This window comes from Bactrocera tryoni, chromosome 4 (assembly GCF_016617805.1).
Source record: "Bactrocera tryoni isolate S06 chromosome 4, CSIRO_BtryS06_freeze2, whole genome shotgun sequence".
Classification (NCBI taxonomy): Eukaryota; Metazoa; Arthropoda; class Insecta; order Diptera; family Tephritidae; genus Bactrocera; species Bactrocera tryoni.
This window is the reverse complement of record NC_052502.1, coordinates 62,773,816-62,789,289: the sequence shown is the minus strand read 5'-3', so window position 1 is coordinate 62,789,289 and position 15,474 is coordinate 62,773,816. Positions and strand designations below refer to the sequence as shown.

Here is a 15,474-nt window from a genome sequence, read left to right as displayed (position 1 = left end):
ATAAAGTATCGGAACTTAGGTGATTATCCTAAAGGGTAGTTTCCAGCTTTCAAGAAATGTAAAAACTTCATATAAAAATCGCTTAAGAAATGGTCAAGAAAATTCCCTGCAGTAAATTTTCTTGTGCCAGTATGCAGCTCTGAAGAAATCTAATATTAATTTTTATTACATTTTCTTAATAAAATGCGAAAATGGCAACGCTGGTTTTGCGAAGAAACAGGAAATCAACAATTGTTTCTTGAAGGAAATTCAAAGTAATCATTAAATTCATCTTAAATTAGTTAAAATCATATATGAAGCATAGTTCATTTTGAAATCTTTTATAAAACTTATCAATCATCAACCACATTCCTTAAATCGCAATGAAAATAATTATACGCTTACACACATGTAAGTATATTTTCTTTGTTTATTTACTCTTGCTCTTCTAATGTGCATCATTCACAATGTGTAACCTGCTATCAAAATTACTTTATTGCAGCTCAAGAAATAAGGAACTTTTTTCTTGAGCATTTACTTGAGAGCTGGAAACTAACCTTAACAGAAATATTTTTTTGTCGATTTTATGGATAACTACCAATGGGGGAAAAGTACCGTAGTAAAAAGTAACTGAAAAATCTTAAAAAAACAAAACTCTTTGTCTTAAGGTTATGCACAAGCATTTCAACGGATTTTTCGTTGTCCGAATCATTCTCTGAATGTCTATCCGTCTGTCTGACTGTGCAAGCGATAACTTCGAGAAAAAAATTTAAAAATCTGAAAAAATCGTGGTTTATGTAGTTTTTAGCACTGTGACGAGGGTATCAATGGAAATATTTGAATATACCAAAGCGTATATAAGAGTTCAAAGATGTTGGACCTCTTACCTTAAGATGGTCGAAATCGGACTATATATTTTCAGGGTCAATGTGTAAAACGCCTTAAATTAATTGGATTGAAATATTTTCTCGAGTAGGCTTAACTTTAATATAAAATAAAAAATAAGTATAATCTGTCCACACCTACTCCTAGCATCAAATTGCCCAGGGAAACGAGTTTCTTCCCCTTTATTTCAAAAACAAAACTTTTTACACTTCTGATACTTTTTATTATCTGTTGAAGATACTTTCAAAAAGTAAAAAGTTCTTTGAAACATAATATGCTCTTGATATACTAGATGTGTTGCTTTAAGCATAAAAATCACCAAATTAGTGTTGTCCAGTAGAATTTGTATTGTTATTTTTATTTGTTTAATAATTATTTTTTCAGTGTACTTTTTTGATGTTGTCATTTATTATTTTTAATTTTTGTGTAAGCGTTTGTTAACGTCCGATATAATTAGCCAATATAAAAATGTAAATATTCATACATTATACAATATCATATGTATGTAGTGTATATGTGCGTGTGTAGTATGTATGTAAATTTATGTATATATAAATGGTATGTGCTAACACATACAATCTGACGAATAAAAAACAATTGTCTGATTATTCGGCGAATCAAACAACACAGTCAGGCTTACAAACTTGATCTTCGAGTAAGAGTAAAACGGCAGATACAAATACGCTTATAACTTATATTAGGGGTTACCTATCTACAATTCATGTGGGTAAGACTACGTTAGAAGAAAATCAATTTGCAAATGGTCTCTCGAATTATGGAAAGAAATTTAAGTCTAAAAAGCAAATATGGTGGGTGGGAAGAAGCCGTTGGAGGAGGGGGGCAGCAAGCTTTTCAGGGATGGGTCAAAGCTTGGGGAGAAGGTTGGTGGAAGTCTACTGTCGGGAGCACTCCATAACTACTGTTTCAGACTTCCCGACTACTGTAGTGTATTCCAGGCTGAGGTCGCAGCCATAAAGGTAGCAGCTGATTTGCTGCTACGGAGTGCATCCACCTTCAGAGAAGTGACTATTCACTCAGATAGTAGAGCGGCTATATTAGCCTTGAACTCATTCGCAGTGCGTTCAGGGTTGGTCGAAGAATGTCTAACGTCGCTATTTCTAGCAGCTAGAGTTTTTGTGATTAGACTGGTGTGGGTGCTGGGCCATAGCGGAATTGCAGGCAATTGCAAAGCTGATGAGTTAGCAAGGAAAGGTACCCTAGAATCATTATCGGTAGAATGGGAACGGATCGGTGCTCCTGTTTCTTCTTGTGGTCTACTACTAGATAGCTGGGCCACGTGGATGCTCGTCCAACGCTGGGCCAGCACCGGCACTTGTGCGGTTGCAAAAGCCTTCTGGCCCAGGATAGATCGCAGGAGATCTAATGATCTCGTAGCCCTCAGCAAGTCTAACCTCTCATTGTTAGTGGGTCTTTTAACAGGCCACTGTCCTATTGGCTTACATGCGGTAAGAATGGGTATCTTACCGGATGCCGACTGCAGAAGCTGTTTGGAAGAAGATGCGGTAGAAACAAGCCAGCACTTCCTGCTTGACTGTCCCGCTTTTGGGAGGTCAAGACTCAGACACTTGGGGGCGCATACCTTTGGACACCCCACCGAACTGGCGGGTGTTGAAGTTAAGCGTCTGTGTAACTATGTATTGGCTACAAAGCGCTTCGCCAATCTGTAAGTCCGAACACGGGAGTTCCTTTTCAGTGGCATCACAAAGGACTAATTTGTTAGTCTACGTGGGATCTTTGATCAGCCATCTTACCTAACCTAACTTAAATATGGATTCCTTATAAGTTCACCTTGCATTTGAAAAAATTATGGAGATTTTAATAGTTCTGGAGATATTGCGACTTTAATGGGAGCTGAGTTATGTATATTCTGTAGCGAGATGGAAGACCGTTTGCTGAGCGTTTTTTTCTGACGGAGTCTTAACCAAATACAATGTACCTAGATATACTATACATGTGTAGTTAACTATTAATTACTCTAAGTTTAATGTTTCGAACGGTATAGGCTTTGTCGATAACCTCAAAACTCCGAGTGCTGCATATAACTTGTATAAAATATTTGTTTACTTAGCTTTTGCAGGTTTAAAATTAATACTGTTTAACTTTTGCTATGCATCCATTGACACCCATGACTTGTTTCCGCACTCGATTACATTGTATGAGTTCGTGCCATGGCGTCTTGCCTTTTTGACTAACTAAAGACGCTACGTCATAAATTGATCAATTGCGATTTACGTTGCGCTTCCAGTCTTATTTCTAGCATTGCATACGCCGGCAAGCTCAACACTAGGATTATAACCATGGTGATAATTTTCGGTGTTTCACACATCAAACCGTGCGCTGCGAACGTGATACCTAGGCCGAGAAAACGTAGTCCCTGCAACGGACTGGTGACATCCGTAACGTGGTTGGCGTGATTCAGCGTGATTAAGGCCATTAAAAGCGTTTCCCACATACCGTTACATGCGCCCCATGAGGCAGCCAGCACATAGAAAAGTGCCATGTCATCGCTCGATGGCTTCCAGCTGGATAAAGCAAGTAGTAGACATGATTGGAAGAAGAAACCGGCCACTGTCAGGAGAAAGTGAGAAAATATGAAATCAATGAATGATTGCCAATGAATCTATGAAATCTATGAATTAAAGTTAACTTTACTTACAGATGACCACGATTCGTTTGGTGTGACGTAGTAGCATGCTTAATGTGCAGGAAACTATGCATTGCATAAGACCCATGCCGACTAAAGCACCGGCCACCATACTAATACCCAAGGAGCAAGAGACGAATGCCTGTAAATGCGAGTAAAAGAAGATTTTTTTATGTGATACACAAAATATCAAATCACTGATTTCTCAGATTATTTACCCGCAGAAAGTCGCCCAACATATAGGCCTGTTCAGTTCCCACGAAATACGCCATCGGTCCGGCGAACAATATCGTATCCGTTACGCCTTTTATATGCACCTCGCGACGGAATGTGCATTGAATGCGCCCACCAAAGAAGGATAAAGCCGCCGCAGCTAATGTGAATAAGAAATAGGTGCTTATCAGCGTAATACCGCCGCCAGTCGATCTTTCATTAATGAATTGCGTGTAAATCGTTTCGTTGGTGCCGTTGCTCGTATCGTCAAATGTGTTATCCTGATGCCAAACGGGGCACATATCGGCACCACAAATTCTTTCACCGTGCTCATTGTGATAGTAAAAATCATCGAAATAGCCCGGTATATTGGGTAAAAACCCAGTCATACTGTAAGAATGTGAACGCAGTGCCACTGCCTTCACAATATTTTCTGTCAGATTTTCATTGGGCAGTAAAGTTGCTTGTGTCTCCATTGCCACTGTTTCGCTACTATCGAAGCAATTCCAATCGCTAGAACTACAAGCCAAAGTGAATGATGCCAATAGCGTGCCCAGTATGATACCCAGATCTTGTGCCACCTGAAACCAGCGCGCCAAACGGCGCACCTTTTGATCGCGGTTACAGAAGAGTTTATGCTCATCCATCACATCTGTATTATGCGACGAACTCAGCAGGCACTCATGCTGGGAACAGCTCAACTTGCTACCAAAGTGCACCACCAATGCTATTTTGCTAATCCATGAAGGGCTGTATGTGACACCGAGCAGTATATATGCCGGCAGTAGCGTAAAGATGGAGGGAAAAAGATGACATAGGAGAAAGATACTCGCCGCTATGTAACTGGCGCCAATCACTGTTGTATGACCAAATTTCTGTATAAGGCGTTTGGTAAATAGGCACATAATGGCGGAGATCAAAAAGCAACCGCTTAATAGAAGTGAGCCGATGTTGGGTCCCACATGTAACCACTGTTCGCGTTGATGCCACACGGAGTTGGAACCTTGTAGCGCGAATAGCGGCAATAATACACCGCAAATCAAACCGTGCGCCACCGCTATGCAGATGAAGCTCTGGCACACCTTATGTCGCACGTGTGGCGGTATCTTATGGCGGCAGTTGCGGTTATTAAGCGTAATAAGGCGTCGTATCGATGCAGCACCAATGGAACTGTTGATAGACTCACGTCGACGAGAGGCGGCCAATGCGGCTTGCACCTGATATGATGAGACCGGATTGATACGATGTGAACGTGTGGAAATTGGTGAGTATGCGGCAAGGTGCTATTGGAAGAAATTATAAATAAGTTAAGTGTTTTTTAAATTAGTAGTATGAAACATATGTACATAAATTCGGCTAGTCATCGGCCGAAAAAATACGGTTACGTAATGGTGGTGTAGAACAAAATGTCTAAGGAACGGAGGTAAACAAATAACCCTACAAGACGGAGGTAACCAATTCACAAGTACATTTGTAAGGTTTCACCTCTTATACTACTACATATCCATATTTAACTTTTTGTTTTGAAATGGAAAATTCTGTTGTTAGATTAGCAATTTTTTGCATGAATTTTTGAATGTGTAAGAATGAGATGCACATACATATGTAAGTATTGAGAATGAATCTGTTAAAAATTGCCGCCGTTCGAAGAAAAATTTTAAGAGCGTAAGTAAGTTTCTAATATTTTATTAATATTTATTTAAGGAGGTATTCTAGTCTAGAATTTTGAAAAAATCGATTTGTTTTGCATATTTTGAAAGTTTAGACTTTCAAAAATATGTCCTTAGAAGGATTTTTCGAAATTAGACTTATTTTCGGAGATACAGCCGATTTTGTGACGTGGCGTCCGTGTTCACTAGAATTGTCTCCTAAACTTTAAACGCGTTTTTCTCGAAACTACTTTTTTTGAGGTGGTTGACATGATATCTCAAGTTCTACTGAACCGATTCCCTTGAAATTTAGTATATATCTTCTTTATATAATGCTCTATCATGTCTGCCATGGATTTCCAAAAATTTTGATTTGAAGTATTTTTAAAAAATTCGAAATTGTCGAAAAAATCGTGTAAAAGAAACATTTTTTTTCAAGTCGACGCCATTTTGTTATTATTATTTTTTTGTTTTTTTTTTTTGAAAATGGTCAACCCGATAACGACATCCTTACTAACGAAGAATCTTCTTTTTTTGTGTTTTAGATCTCTACAAGGGTTGAAATCACGTCAACCAGGACGCACTGTTGTTTTTGAAGCCCCCACTCCACCGGCCCCTATCTCGACGAATTTTGTTTTTTATATTATTAAAATGTCAATAAAAAACATATAAAAAATGGATAGTAAAAATGTTTTAATTTTTTTTTATCTTAGTTTAAAAAATGCCTAAAATTCATGCGTCTAGACCAGAATACCCCCTAATTAGAATATTTTCAGGAAAAAAAATGTATAATTGGAAGACAAAGCATTAAATATATTATTGAAATTTCATTCAGTCACACATAACACTTGGGAAATTTAATATCTTGCTCTGGTAGTATTTGTACAATTGCGAAATTGCCCAGAGCCTCATGGGACCAGTTGCAGAAGCCTTGAATCATCTAAACTGAAATCTGCTACCAACATATTCAGAGACTAGTTCGGTAACAAAAGCTTAAAGATGCAGTTATCCTCCGAATACTACACAACAATTTGACATATACATACATACATAGTATGCTATTAGATTTGCGTGCGTCTCAGTGTGAAACACAATGCGCTATACCAAAGATGGATAAGCAAGAACAAATGCGACAGAAACACATATTACAGAGTGCAGCTAGTAATCTCAATAAGAATATGAGATTGGACTCTGTGTTATTTGAAAATTTCGTGTAAGTGAAAAATGTGTGCAAAGTGTGATTAACAGTACTATTATTATTCATTTTGGTTTTATGTACTTGAGTGATACAAAGCGTTTTTATTACACAGGTAAGTTTGGCTGCGTTATACATAAATTAGCTATTTATTTATTTACTATGTGTTTTTTGTGTACTTTTAGATGGCACTCAACACTTTCCAATTTGCTGGTGTATCGTCAATCAATGTAACATTATGTGTATATGATTATATGTTGTTCCTTAAGAATTTATTGAATTTTTTCTAATCTGATATAGAAATTTTGATGTGGACCATTTTACAAATACATTTTTTTAAATTGTTCTAACACGGAAATTACTAACTTGTATGTATGTAAATTTTTGATTGCGAATTTATGTGTATTACAAAGCATCTTTATGGTTTTCTTTTTAATCTTTTTAGATTCGCCAATAGTGATGTCATGAAAAGATACGAGATTCATCAAACAAAAAGTGGAAGGACCCTGAACAAAAGTAAGTAAACTATATAAATGTTTTCGTTATTAATTTTATTTGTTACCACTGTATGCGACCTTTAGAAATAGCTGTAGAAAATGTATTCGCTAAGCAATTAACATTACATTGTTAATGCCTTTGCCAGAATACGATCCAACAGCACCATGGTTGCAACAATTTAGACAATGTCTCAATTATAAAGTTCAATACTGTTCCGAAGATTGTCGTATAGTGGCTTTGAATAAATACCAATCAAGGTGATTGTATGGGTGCACATTACTTTTTTCAACATTTTCGATAAAAATGCATTATCCGTCCGGAATTGGTACACAATCGCCCGGTTGTGTTAATTGTTCGTTCAATAGACATGTATGTATAAACAAAGTAACAACAAAGAACAGTTTTCCAGTCACTTCAATCCTTCCAATTGCTAATAGTGAATACAGAACAAACAAGTAAGGAAGGGCTAAGTTCGGGTGTCACCGAACATTTTATACTCTCGCACGATAAAGTGATAATCGAGATTTCATTATCAGTCATTTACATATTTTTCAAAAACCGTATTTGTGTAAAGTTTTATTCCGCTATCATCATTGGTTCCTAATGTATATATGTATTATACAGAGAAGGCATCAGATGGAATTCAAAGTAGCGTTATATTGGAAGAAGGCGTGGTTGTGAACCGATTTCACCCATATTTTGTACATGTCATCAAGTGTGTTAAGCAAATATTACATACAGAATTTCATTGAAATCGGTATAGTAGTTCCCGCCCATAAGTGGGCGACGCCACGCCCATTTTCAGTTTTTAAAAAAAGCCTGGGTGCAGCTTCCTTCTGCCATTTCTGGCGAAAAATTTAGTGTTTCTGACGATTTTTGTTAGTCGGTTAACGCACTTTTAGTGATTTTCAACATAACCTTTGTATGTGAGGTGGGCGTGGTTATTATCCGATTTCTTCCATTTTTGAACTGTATATGGAAATACCTGAAGAAAACGACTCTATAGAATTTGGTTGACATAGCTATAGTAGTTTCCGAGATATGTACAAAAAACTTAGTAGGGGGCGAGGCCACTCCCATTTTTCCAAAAAAATTACGTCCAAATATGCTCCTCCCTAATGCGATCCTTTGTGCCAAATTTCACTTTAAAATTTGCTACACTTTATAGGAAAAGTCGAAGAGCCGTCATGCTTATATAACGATGCAGTGGTAGCCGAATTTTGCCCATCTTCGAACTTAACCACTTGCTACGCATCTTCAAAAAGCAACTTAAGGTGCGCTTCTCTGTGCTTAGAACGCACCGCTGTAAGAGGGACCTGGTTCAAGAAAGAATACGTGGGGCATCGTCAAAAGAAATTCCGCTGATACGCAGCAAAAGCGGTCCCTGGACGCAGGTGCGCAGATGTAAAATCAGAGTTTCATCATGATATTTAAGTGACTCAATTTTTCCATTCAAGTTACAGCATCGCACGGAAATCGGTACGGACATGGTTTTGGTCCATAAGTGGGCGAGACACCCATTTTCAACTTTATAGGTTTTCCGCGATTTCGACTTTTGCCTATCTTCGTCACCCTTTAGAAAGAAATACGTGTACCAAGTTTCATCATGATATCTCAATTTTTACTCAAGTTACAGCTTGCAACGGACGGACAGATACATGCAGTTTCAACTCTACTCCAGTCACTTCAATCCTTCCAATTGCTAATAGTGAATACAGAACAAAAAATAGTCTTTGAACAACAAATGTAACGCGTTTTTTTTAGCTTTTTGTATAGCATTTACGGACGCGCAATTAGCTGCTGTACGTAGAACGTTTCCGAAAAAAATGTTTTCCTTTAGGGGGTATTCTTGTCTAGGATTTTGAAAAAATCAATTGATTTTGCATATCTTGAAAGTTTAGACTTTCAAAAATATGTCCTTGGTAGAATTTTTCAAAATTCGACTTATTTTCGGAGATACAGCCGACTTTGTGACGTGGCGTCCGTGTTCACTAGAATTGTCTCCTAAACTTTGAACGCGTTTTTCTCAAAAGTGACTTTTTTGGAACGATACCCACGATTTCTCAGGTTATACTGAACCGATTTATTTGAAATTTTTATAGAGTCTTCTTTATAGGCTTGTCTATGGTTGGAACTAGCCCCATCCCCACATTTTTAATTTTATTATTTTTAAAAAATTCGAAATAGTTAGAAAAAGTGATCCAAAAAAACTTTTTTTTTCAGGCAGTCGCCATTTTGTGAAAATTTTTTTTCCACTTTTCCGTAGTTCCGGCCATTGCGACATTATTCTAGATTAATCATCTTTTTTTTGGTCTCAGATAACCAGGAGGGTTGAAATCATGGGTATGGTCACGTGGAAATTTTTAGAGACCCCCCACTTCGTCAGCTCATAATTTTTGAAATTTTTTACTTTTTTAGTTTTTAATTTTTTTCTGTACTCTTCTAAAATTAATAAATAACTAATAAAAAAATGGATAGTAAAAATATTAATTGCATTTTTTTTACGACACTTTAAAAATTACCTGAAATTCATGCTTCTAGACCAGAATACCCCCTTAGTTCACCCACGCGGAGGCTTTTAAGAGATTACTGGGTATGAGTAGCACAAAGAGTCAGGTCATTGCGAACAGTCTGTTGGCGGAATGGGTGAAAAAAGGGAGCGGTTTGCCAGTGCTTGAAGGTAAAAAATAAAACTTGACGAATATATTGATGACATTTACAATATCCGTAAAGTGGGAGAATGTATGTTAATAACAATTACTTAATATTTAAAGTTCCTATTACTATCTCACACGTATACATATGTTATAAATAAAGTAAATTATTGATAATAAGAAACATACAAGCAAACATACAAGTGAAGCTAATAAAAGTATTAAAAACAACAAAGTAAAGTACGAATTATAAATCCAAAATAAAGCGAATCAAAAAGTTTTATAAAAATTTAAAATTTTAAAAGAAAAGTGCAAGTGAGTATATCACCAAACGCAAAGTGAAAACCACCAATAATCACTGTTGCCAGATGAGCCGAATCGAAAACAAAATTGCTCATTGTGCAGAGTTTATGCGGGTGGTAATAAGGAAATAAGGGTAGGATCTTTGCTTATTTATGTATGTTTTTTGAAGAAGTTATTGCAAACTTTGTAGGTAGGAGAGTGGGTGTTAGCACTATCATCTCGCATACTCTCCCTCGTAAATTGACAAAATTTCGCATCAATTATCAATTTCCTGTGGTCATTGTTAAAATGTAGGTTTCGACACAATTTTAAATCCGTCACTTAAGTAATAGAGTAATTTTGTCTGGTCCCATACACATATGTACATATGTATGTAAATATGTAAATATATACAGCCTAAACAACCTTACCTCCATCAATTGTTCATCCCAGATATTGTGTGTCGCTCCCGAACTTCTTGTGCGCAACACTCGATGTCGTGTTGTCAGCGAATGTCGATGATGTTGATGGTGTTGATGATGGTGTTTCGTTAGTAATGCCGGCGTGCCTAAGTCGAGCAGTGCTGCGCCGCCTACAGCAAACCCACCCAAAGTAGTCGTAGCCGTCGTGGCTGGGGTATTGGCGCTAACGCCGAGAACACCAGTTGCTGCGGCTGTGCCTGTTATGTGGGAAGCTCCGACGGCAGCAGCCATACCAAGTGTGCCACCACCCATTCCCAAACCAGCCATTAGATAGGCATTGTAGGAATTTTGCTGCAGAAGTAAATAAACCATGAATGTAATGTATGTACATACATATATAAAAGTATGAGCAAGTACATACATACATATTTATGAATTTAGAAATATATTAAAAAATGAAGAATGAACGAACACGAGAGAAGCTTTGGTGCAGATTAAGAGGTGGCAAACAATGTAAGGACAATCAAAAAATTATTTCTCTCAATTTTGATGTTGAACTAAGTTAAAAGAGCGCAACATTGTGAAATGCGGACAGAGAAGAAATTTTCACATAAAGTTAGTCTCAACTACTTATCTTTAAGTCATACCTTCCGCTTCGAAAGACAAAAATTGCTAGTTACAATTGGTGATATCATCAAAACATATTATAGTGTTCTCCATAATTTATTAATGATGAGATTAACTTTACTTCCTTTATCATACTTTGAGAAAGTGATTTTTTTTCTGTAATTTTCAAGTTTGACTATTTAGGAAATTTTTGTTACTGTTTTCAAAACACAGGATTTTTGAATTTTTTTTCTAATTTCATGTTATGGTAAGGGTAAGAGTCTTATGATTTAGTATATCGTCACCTAAAATGCAAAATAATGCATAATTAAAATAAAAATCGAAAATCGCTCTGAGATATACTACTGTGTTCAAATTGAAAGGTGAATTTTTAATTTATACTTCGCGCGTTTTTCGAATTTTTCTGTAAGTTGTTAGTACTGTTAGTGACATCTATCCTAAATTTCACATCAAAATATTCATTAGTACTTGAGATACGCGACGTTTTGTGAGGCTCTAAAAGCGAATTTTTCGATTTTTACTATGTCTGAATTTATTGAACAAAGAAGTACGATAATTATTCGTCATCATTTCTTCACATTTTCAACTAATACCGTGTCCCGTGTCGCAACCACCGCATTCGCCTGATTTACCTTTGTGTAACTTCCGTTTGATTCAATTGAGGATATAAAAGCTGAATCGAAGCAGGCTTTGACCATCACGACGGAGGATTTTTCCAAGTGCTATGATGACTATAAAATTCGTTGGCATAAGTGTATTGCAGCGGGAGGGGAATACTTTGAAGAAGATGAAATGAACTAAATTCACCTTTCAATTTGATCACAGTAGTAATAACCAATATAAATGCATTTTATAACCAAAACTAAACATTTTTTTAATTTGAGTGCAACATAAGTACAGTAGAGGCCCGCTAATCCGGATCAATTAAAACCGGTCCCTATCCGGAATATAAGGAAATCCGGATTACCAAAGACATATCAGAACTATGTATTATGAAAAAATATTTATAAATTTCTGTTTGTTTATTATACTCGTAGCAAATGATTCACATGTTCCAAAAAAACAAAAAAAAAAACTTAAACCAATAAAGCATAAAAGCGAATGTAGTGAATAATAAACATGTGAGCCGGATTAGAGAATACGGATAGAGAATTTCGGTCCGGATTACAAGGGACATAATAGAAATTTTGAGTTTTTTAACCCTCCTTAGGTCATGTCCGGATTAGCGCGCCTCTACTGTATAACCAATTTATAACCAAAATTAAAATTTCGTTTCAATTTGAGTGATTTCTTTTATATCGTTATTCTTTCGCCTGTAAATTTATGAAAAGTGATGTTACGTTATTTTGCGTTTTAGGTGACGATATGTATACATATATTTACTCCACCGTTAACAGCTATCTGCAGGAGAGCTCGCTGATCATGTGAACAACATTGTTTTGACCGCCAAGAAGCTTCGATTAGCCCGTCCGGACGATCCTGTACGGTAATCAATATAATCTTAATTTCTATTTGGTGAGTGTGTCAAGGTCTTCGGCTGAATAAAGCAGTTTGAACAGTTTCAGCGTGCGATAAAGGTATCATGCAGTTGGTTGGTCCAATCTACATGAACTGTGTCCGATCATGCCAAATTCCACTGACAAACTCACAATTGTTTATCGGTCTCTTTTTATCAAAGCCGTATTGGGAGGTGAAATCAACTAGGCACTTTCTAGGTTTCGATTTCGGCGAACTCTAGGTTTGGATTAAGTTTAACCACCTCAATCAAATTATTATTGTAATCCGCTTCTTCCCAGATTACGTTGTCTTGTTCTTTTGCTATCATTCTTTAAGTTATGCACAAATTATACAAATATATTTGAGTTAATATTACCGATAGCTATGATATTGAAAGAACGTTACCATACTAAGTAATTAAAAAATCCTGAGTATTTTTACTAGAATAGTAAAAATTCATTTACGCTTTAGATATCTACATTGGTGCCACCATTTCTCATTCTTTTGTTATAAAACCGCTCATAAACTGAACACAGTTAACAGTTCACTTCTCTAAGTCGAATATAAACCGCTTAACGCATTTTTGTTTGAGTGTTCTTGCATTCTTTATTTTAATAAATTTTAGGTAAGGAGCAGTTTAAATTGAGTGATATACGAAAATCTTCTCATCATAAGTAAATTGTCTTAAATATACATCTTAAAGGTCTGTCGTAAAAGAAACAGAACTTTTTAAATATAACTGTTTCTGGTGGCGCCACCTATTGGTGTGTATATGAAATAAAATGTTTGATCTCTTGTTGACATTTCGTAAAAATTTTAAGACAATTGGATAACTACAATCGTTTTATCGATCAAAAAGTGACAGCAGCTTTTGGTCATCGGTCGTAAAATGCAAAGAGCAAATATTAAATTTTGTTTTAAACTTGGGAAAACGTTTACTGAAACATTTCAAATGATGAAAAAAGTTTATGGTGCTCAGTGCCTATCCCGCAGTAATGTGCATGAGTGGTTTAAGCGATTCCAAGAAGGTCGTGAGGATCTCTGTGACGATCAGAAGTCGGTCGTCTTCAGAAGTCAAAAATAAAGACAATGCTGATTTGTTTTTACGATTCCGAGGGTATTGTACACCAAGAGTTGGTCCCACCTGGCCAAACGATTAATGCTGTGTTTTACCTTGGTGTTATGAAGCGTCTTTTGTCACGCATTCGTCGTGCTCGACCACAATACCGTGAGGCAGGGTCTTGGTGCCTGTGACACGATAATGCGCCGTGTCATCGGTTGACGCTTGTCACTAATTTTTTGACAAAAAACTCCATATTAACCATTAATCACTCATCCCTACTCACATGATCTGGCACCCTGTGAGTTTTACCTATTTGGAAAACTTCATTTTCCCATGAAAGGACACTGGTTTCAGGACATTTCAGCTATCCAAAAGGCGACGACCGATATTCTCAAGAGCATTCCGAAAAATAACCTTAAACACTCATTTAAAATGCTAATTGATCGGGCTAAACGCTGTATCGGAGCACAAGGAAACGACTTTGAATAAAAAAATATATCTTTTGAAAAATATAAATTTTTCGTTGTTTTTTTTAACAGTCCTGTTTCTTTTGCGACAGACCTTGTAAATATGTTTCAGCTTGGCGTTTAACGAATATTCAATAATATTCTGGTTATCTGGTTATGGAATGTTATGAAACAAATGATTTGTTTACAATTTATTTCTATAAAAAAGAGTAAACTCTGTGTATCTCACTTACCTTGCGCTGTGCAAATAACGCCATTCGCTCACGCTCACGACTTGAATCACGTGCTCGTTGCTCTCGCAATTGCTCACGTTGCTCACGTTCACGGCGTTTTTCACGTCGGCGCTCTATTTCCTCCAACTCGTGCAAATTCGGTAAGCTACCCATGTTGGCAGGCGTTCAAAAATTAAGACCAAGGATGCTTAATATACCGTTATTGCTAAGCTGTGGGAAGCGTAGTGTCAAATACGGCCCCAAACGCACGCTAACCAATACAACTAAGCATGTGTGTGTCTCGGTATATACGCGACTTTATGTAAATATTGGTATTGTACACTTACGTTCAGAAAACTCGCAGATTTTTTTTTATTGTAGATAAAAGCGTTTTGCTCTTTGTATTTGTTTATTTACTGCTACATGAATCCAGTATACGTATTTTCAATATTTTGCATTTATGCTACTGTTAGGTAAAAAAATTAATTAAATGTTTCTAACTTGTTTTGGTTGCCTAGAGCAGCCGATGGTGGCTACGGCAGGCTACGGTATGTTCAGTTATTCCAGCTGGCTTCAGCTTCGCGACGCTAATGGGCTATTTGGCATAATAACTTTGTTTTTACTTTACACACTTCGAGTGCGTCATTTAAAAATTTGTTTGTAACCTTACTCAATATTTTTATATGTTAAACTTTGTAAATATGTATTATTGTTATTTTTCCGCACTTAAAGTATTATATGAATGTCACAAATGTATGTACTTATATCATTATTAAATATTATATTATTGTTATTAGTTCTCAATAGCTTTTGCCAACAATCTGCTTTGCATCGGACACTCTGCACACTCTTGGCGCGTGTGGTTGCGCTTGACTGGGTGCCGTTGATGCGGTTAGTTGGGTCTAAATTAATGTGAACTCAAAATACATACATACATACATATGTTCTCAGTAAAAGTTATATTCATTAATTGGTAATCTTGTCGTTTTATCGGTTGGTATTGTCATTAGAACATTCGTGGATGGTACACATAATGATATCAGGATTGCCGCAAGGCGTCGCCTTATTTATACGCGTTATGAATTCTTTAAATTTACGCGATATTACTGTTTTGTCTTTTGTTGAGCTTCTGAAATACAAAAAAGAACATTATCACGATTGTGATA

The 15,474-nt window shown here is 36.5% G+C and overlaps 2 protein-coding genes and 1 long non-coding RNA gene across 4 annotated transcripts; 2 read left to right on the top strand and 1 right to left on the bottom strand.

Annotated features, from left to right (window-relative positions):
- Positions 1-1,895: 1,895 nt before the first annotated feature.
- On the top strand, positions 1,896-2,968 carry LOC120774644 (the record flags this gene model as incomplete). The annotated part of the gene is made up of 2 exons (XM_040104368.1): positions 1,896-2,330; positions 2,963-2,968. Coding segments are annotated over 2 exons (441 nt in total), but the record flags the coding sequence as incomplete, so codon positions are not given.
- LOC120775861 lies at positions 2,631-14,710 on the bottom strand. The gene is made up of 5 exons (XM_040106231.1): positions 14,330-14,710; positions 10,452-10,793; positions 3,748-5,025; positions 3,542-3,671; positions 2,631-3,453 (listed from the first exon to the last, which is right to left on the bottom strand). Exons 1-5 carry the CDS (start codon positions 14,480-14,482, stop codon positions 3,092-3,094), a joined length of 2,265 nt encoding a protein of 754 aa, XP_039962165.1. The 5' UTR covers positions 14,483-14,710; the 3' UTR covers positions 2,631-3,091.
- On the top strand, positions 6,934-15,163 carry LOC120775862. 2 transcript variants are annotated; one of them, XR_005705359.1, is made up of 3 exons: positions 6,934-6,954; positions 7,032-7,102; positions 15,106-15,163. It is a non-coding gene; the product is annotated as an uncharacterized LOC120775862 (long non-coding RNA). The 2 variants fall into 2 exon arrangements; XR_005705360.1 differs by having other exon boundaries at positions 6,946-6,958.
- Positions 15,164-15,474: the final 311 nt, after the last annotated feature.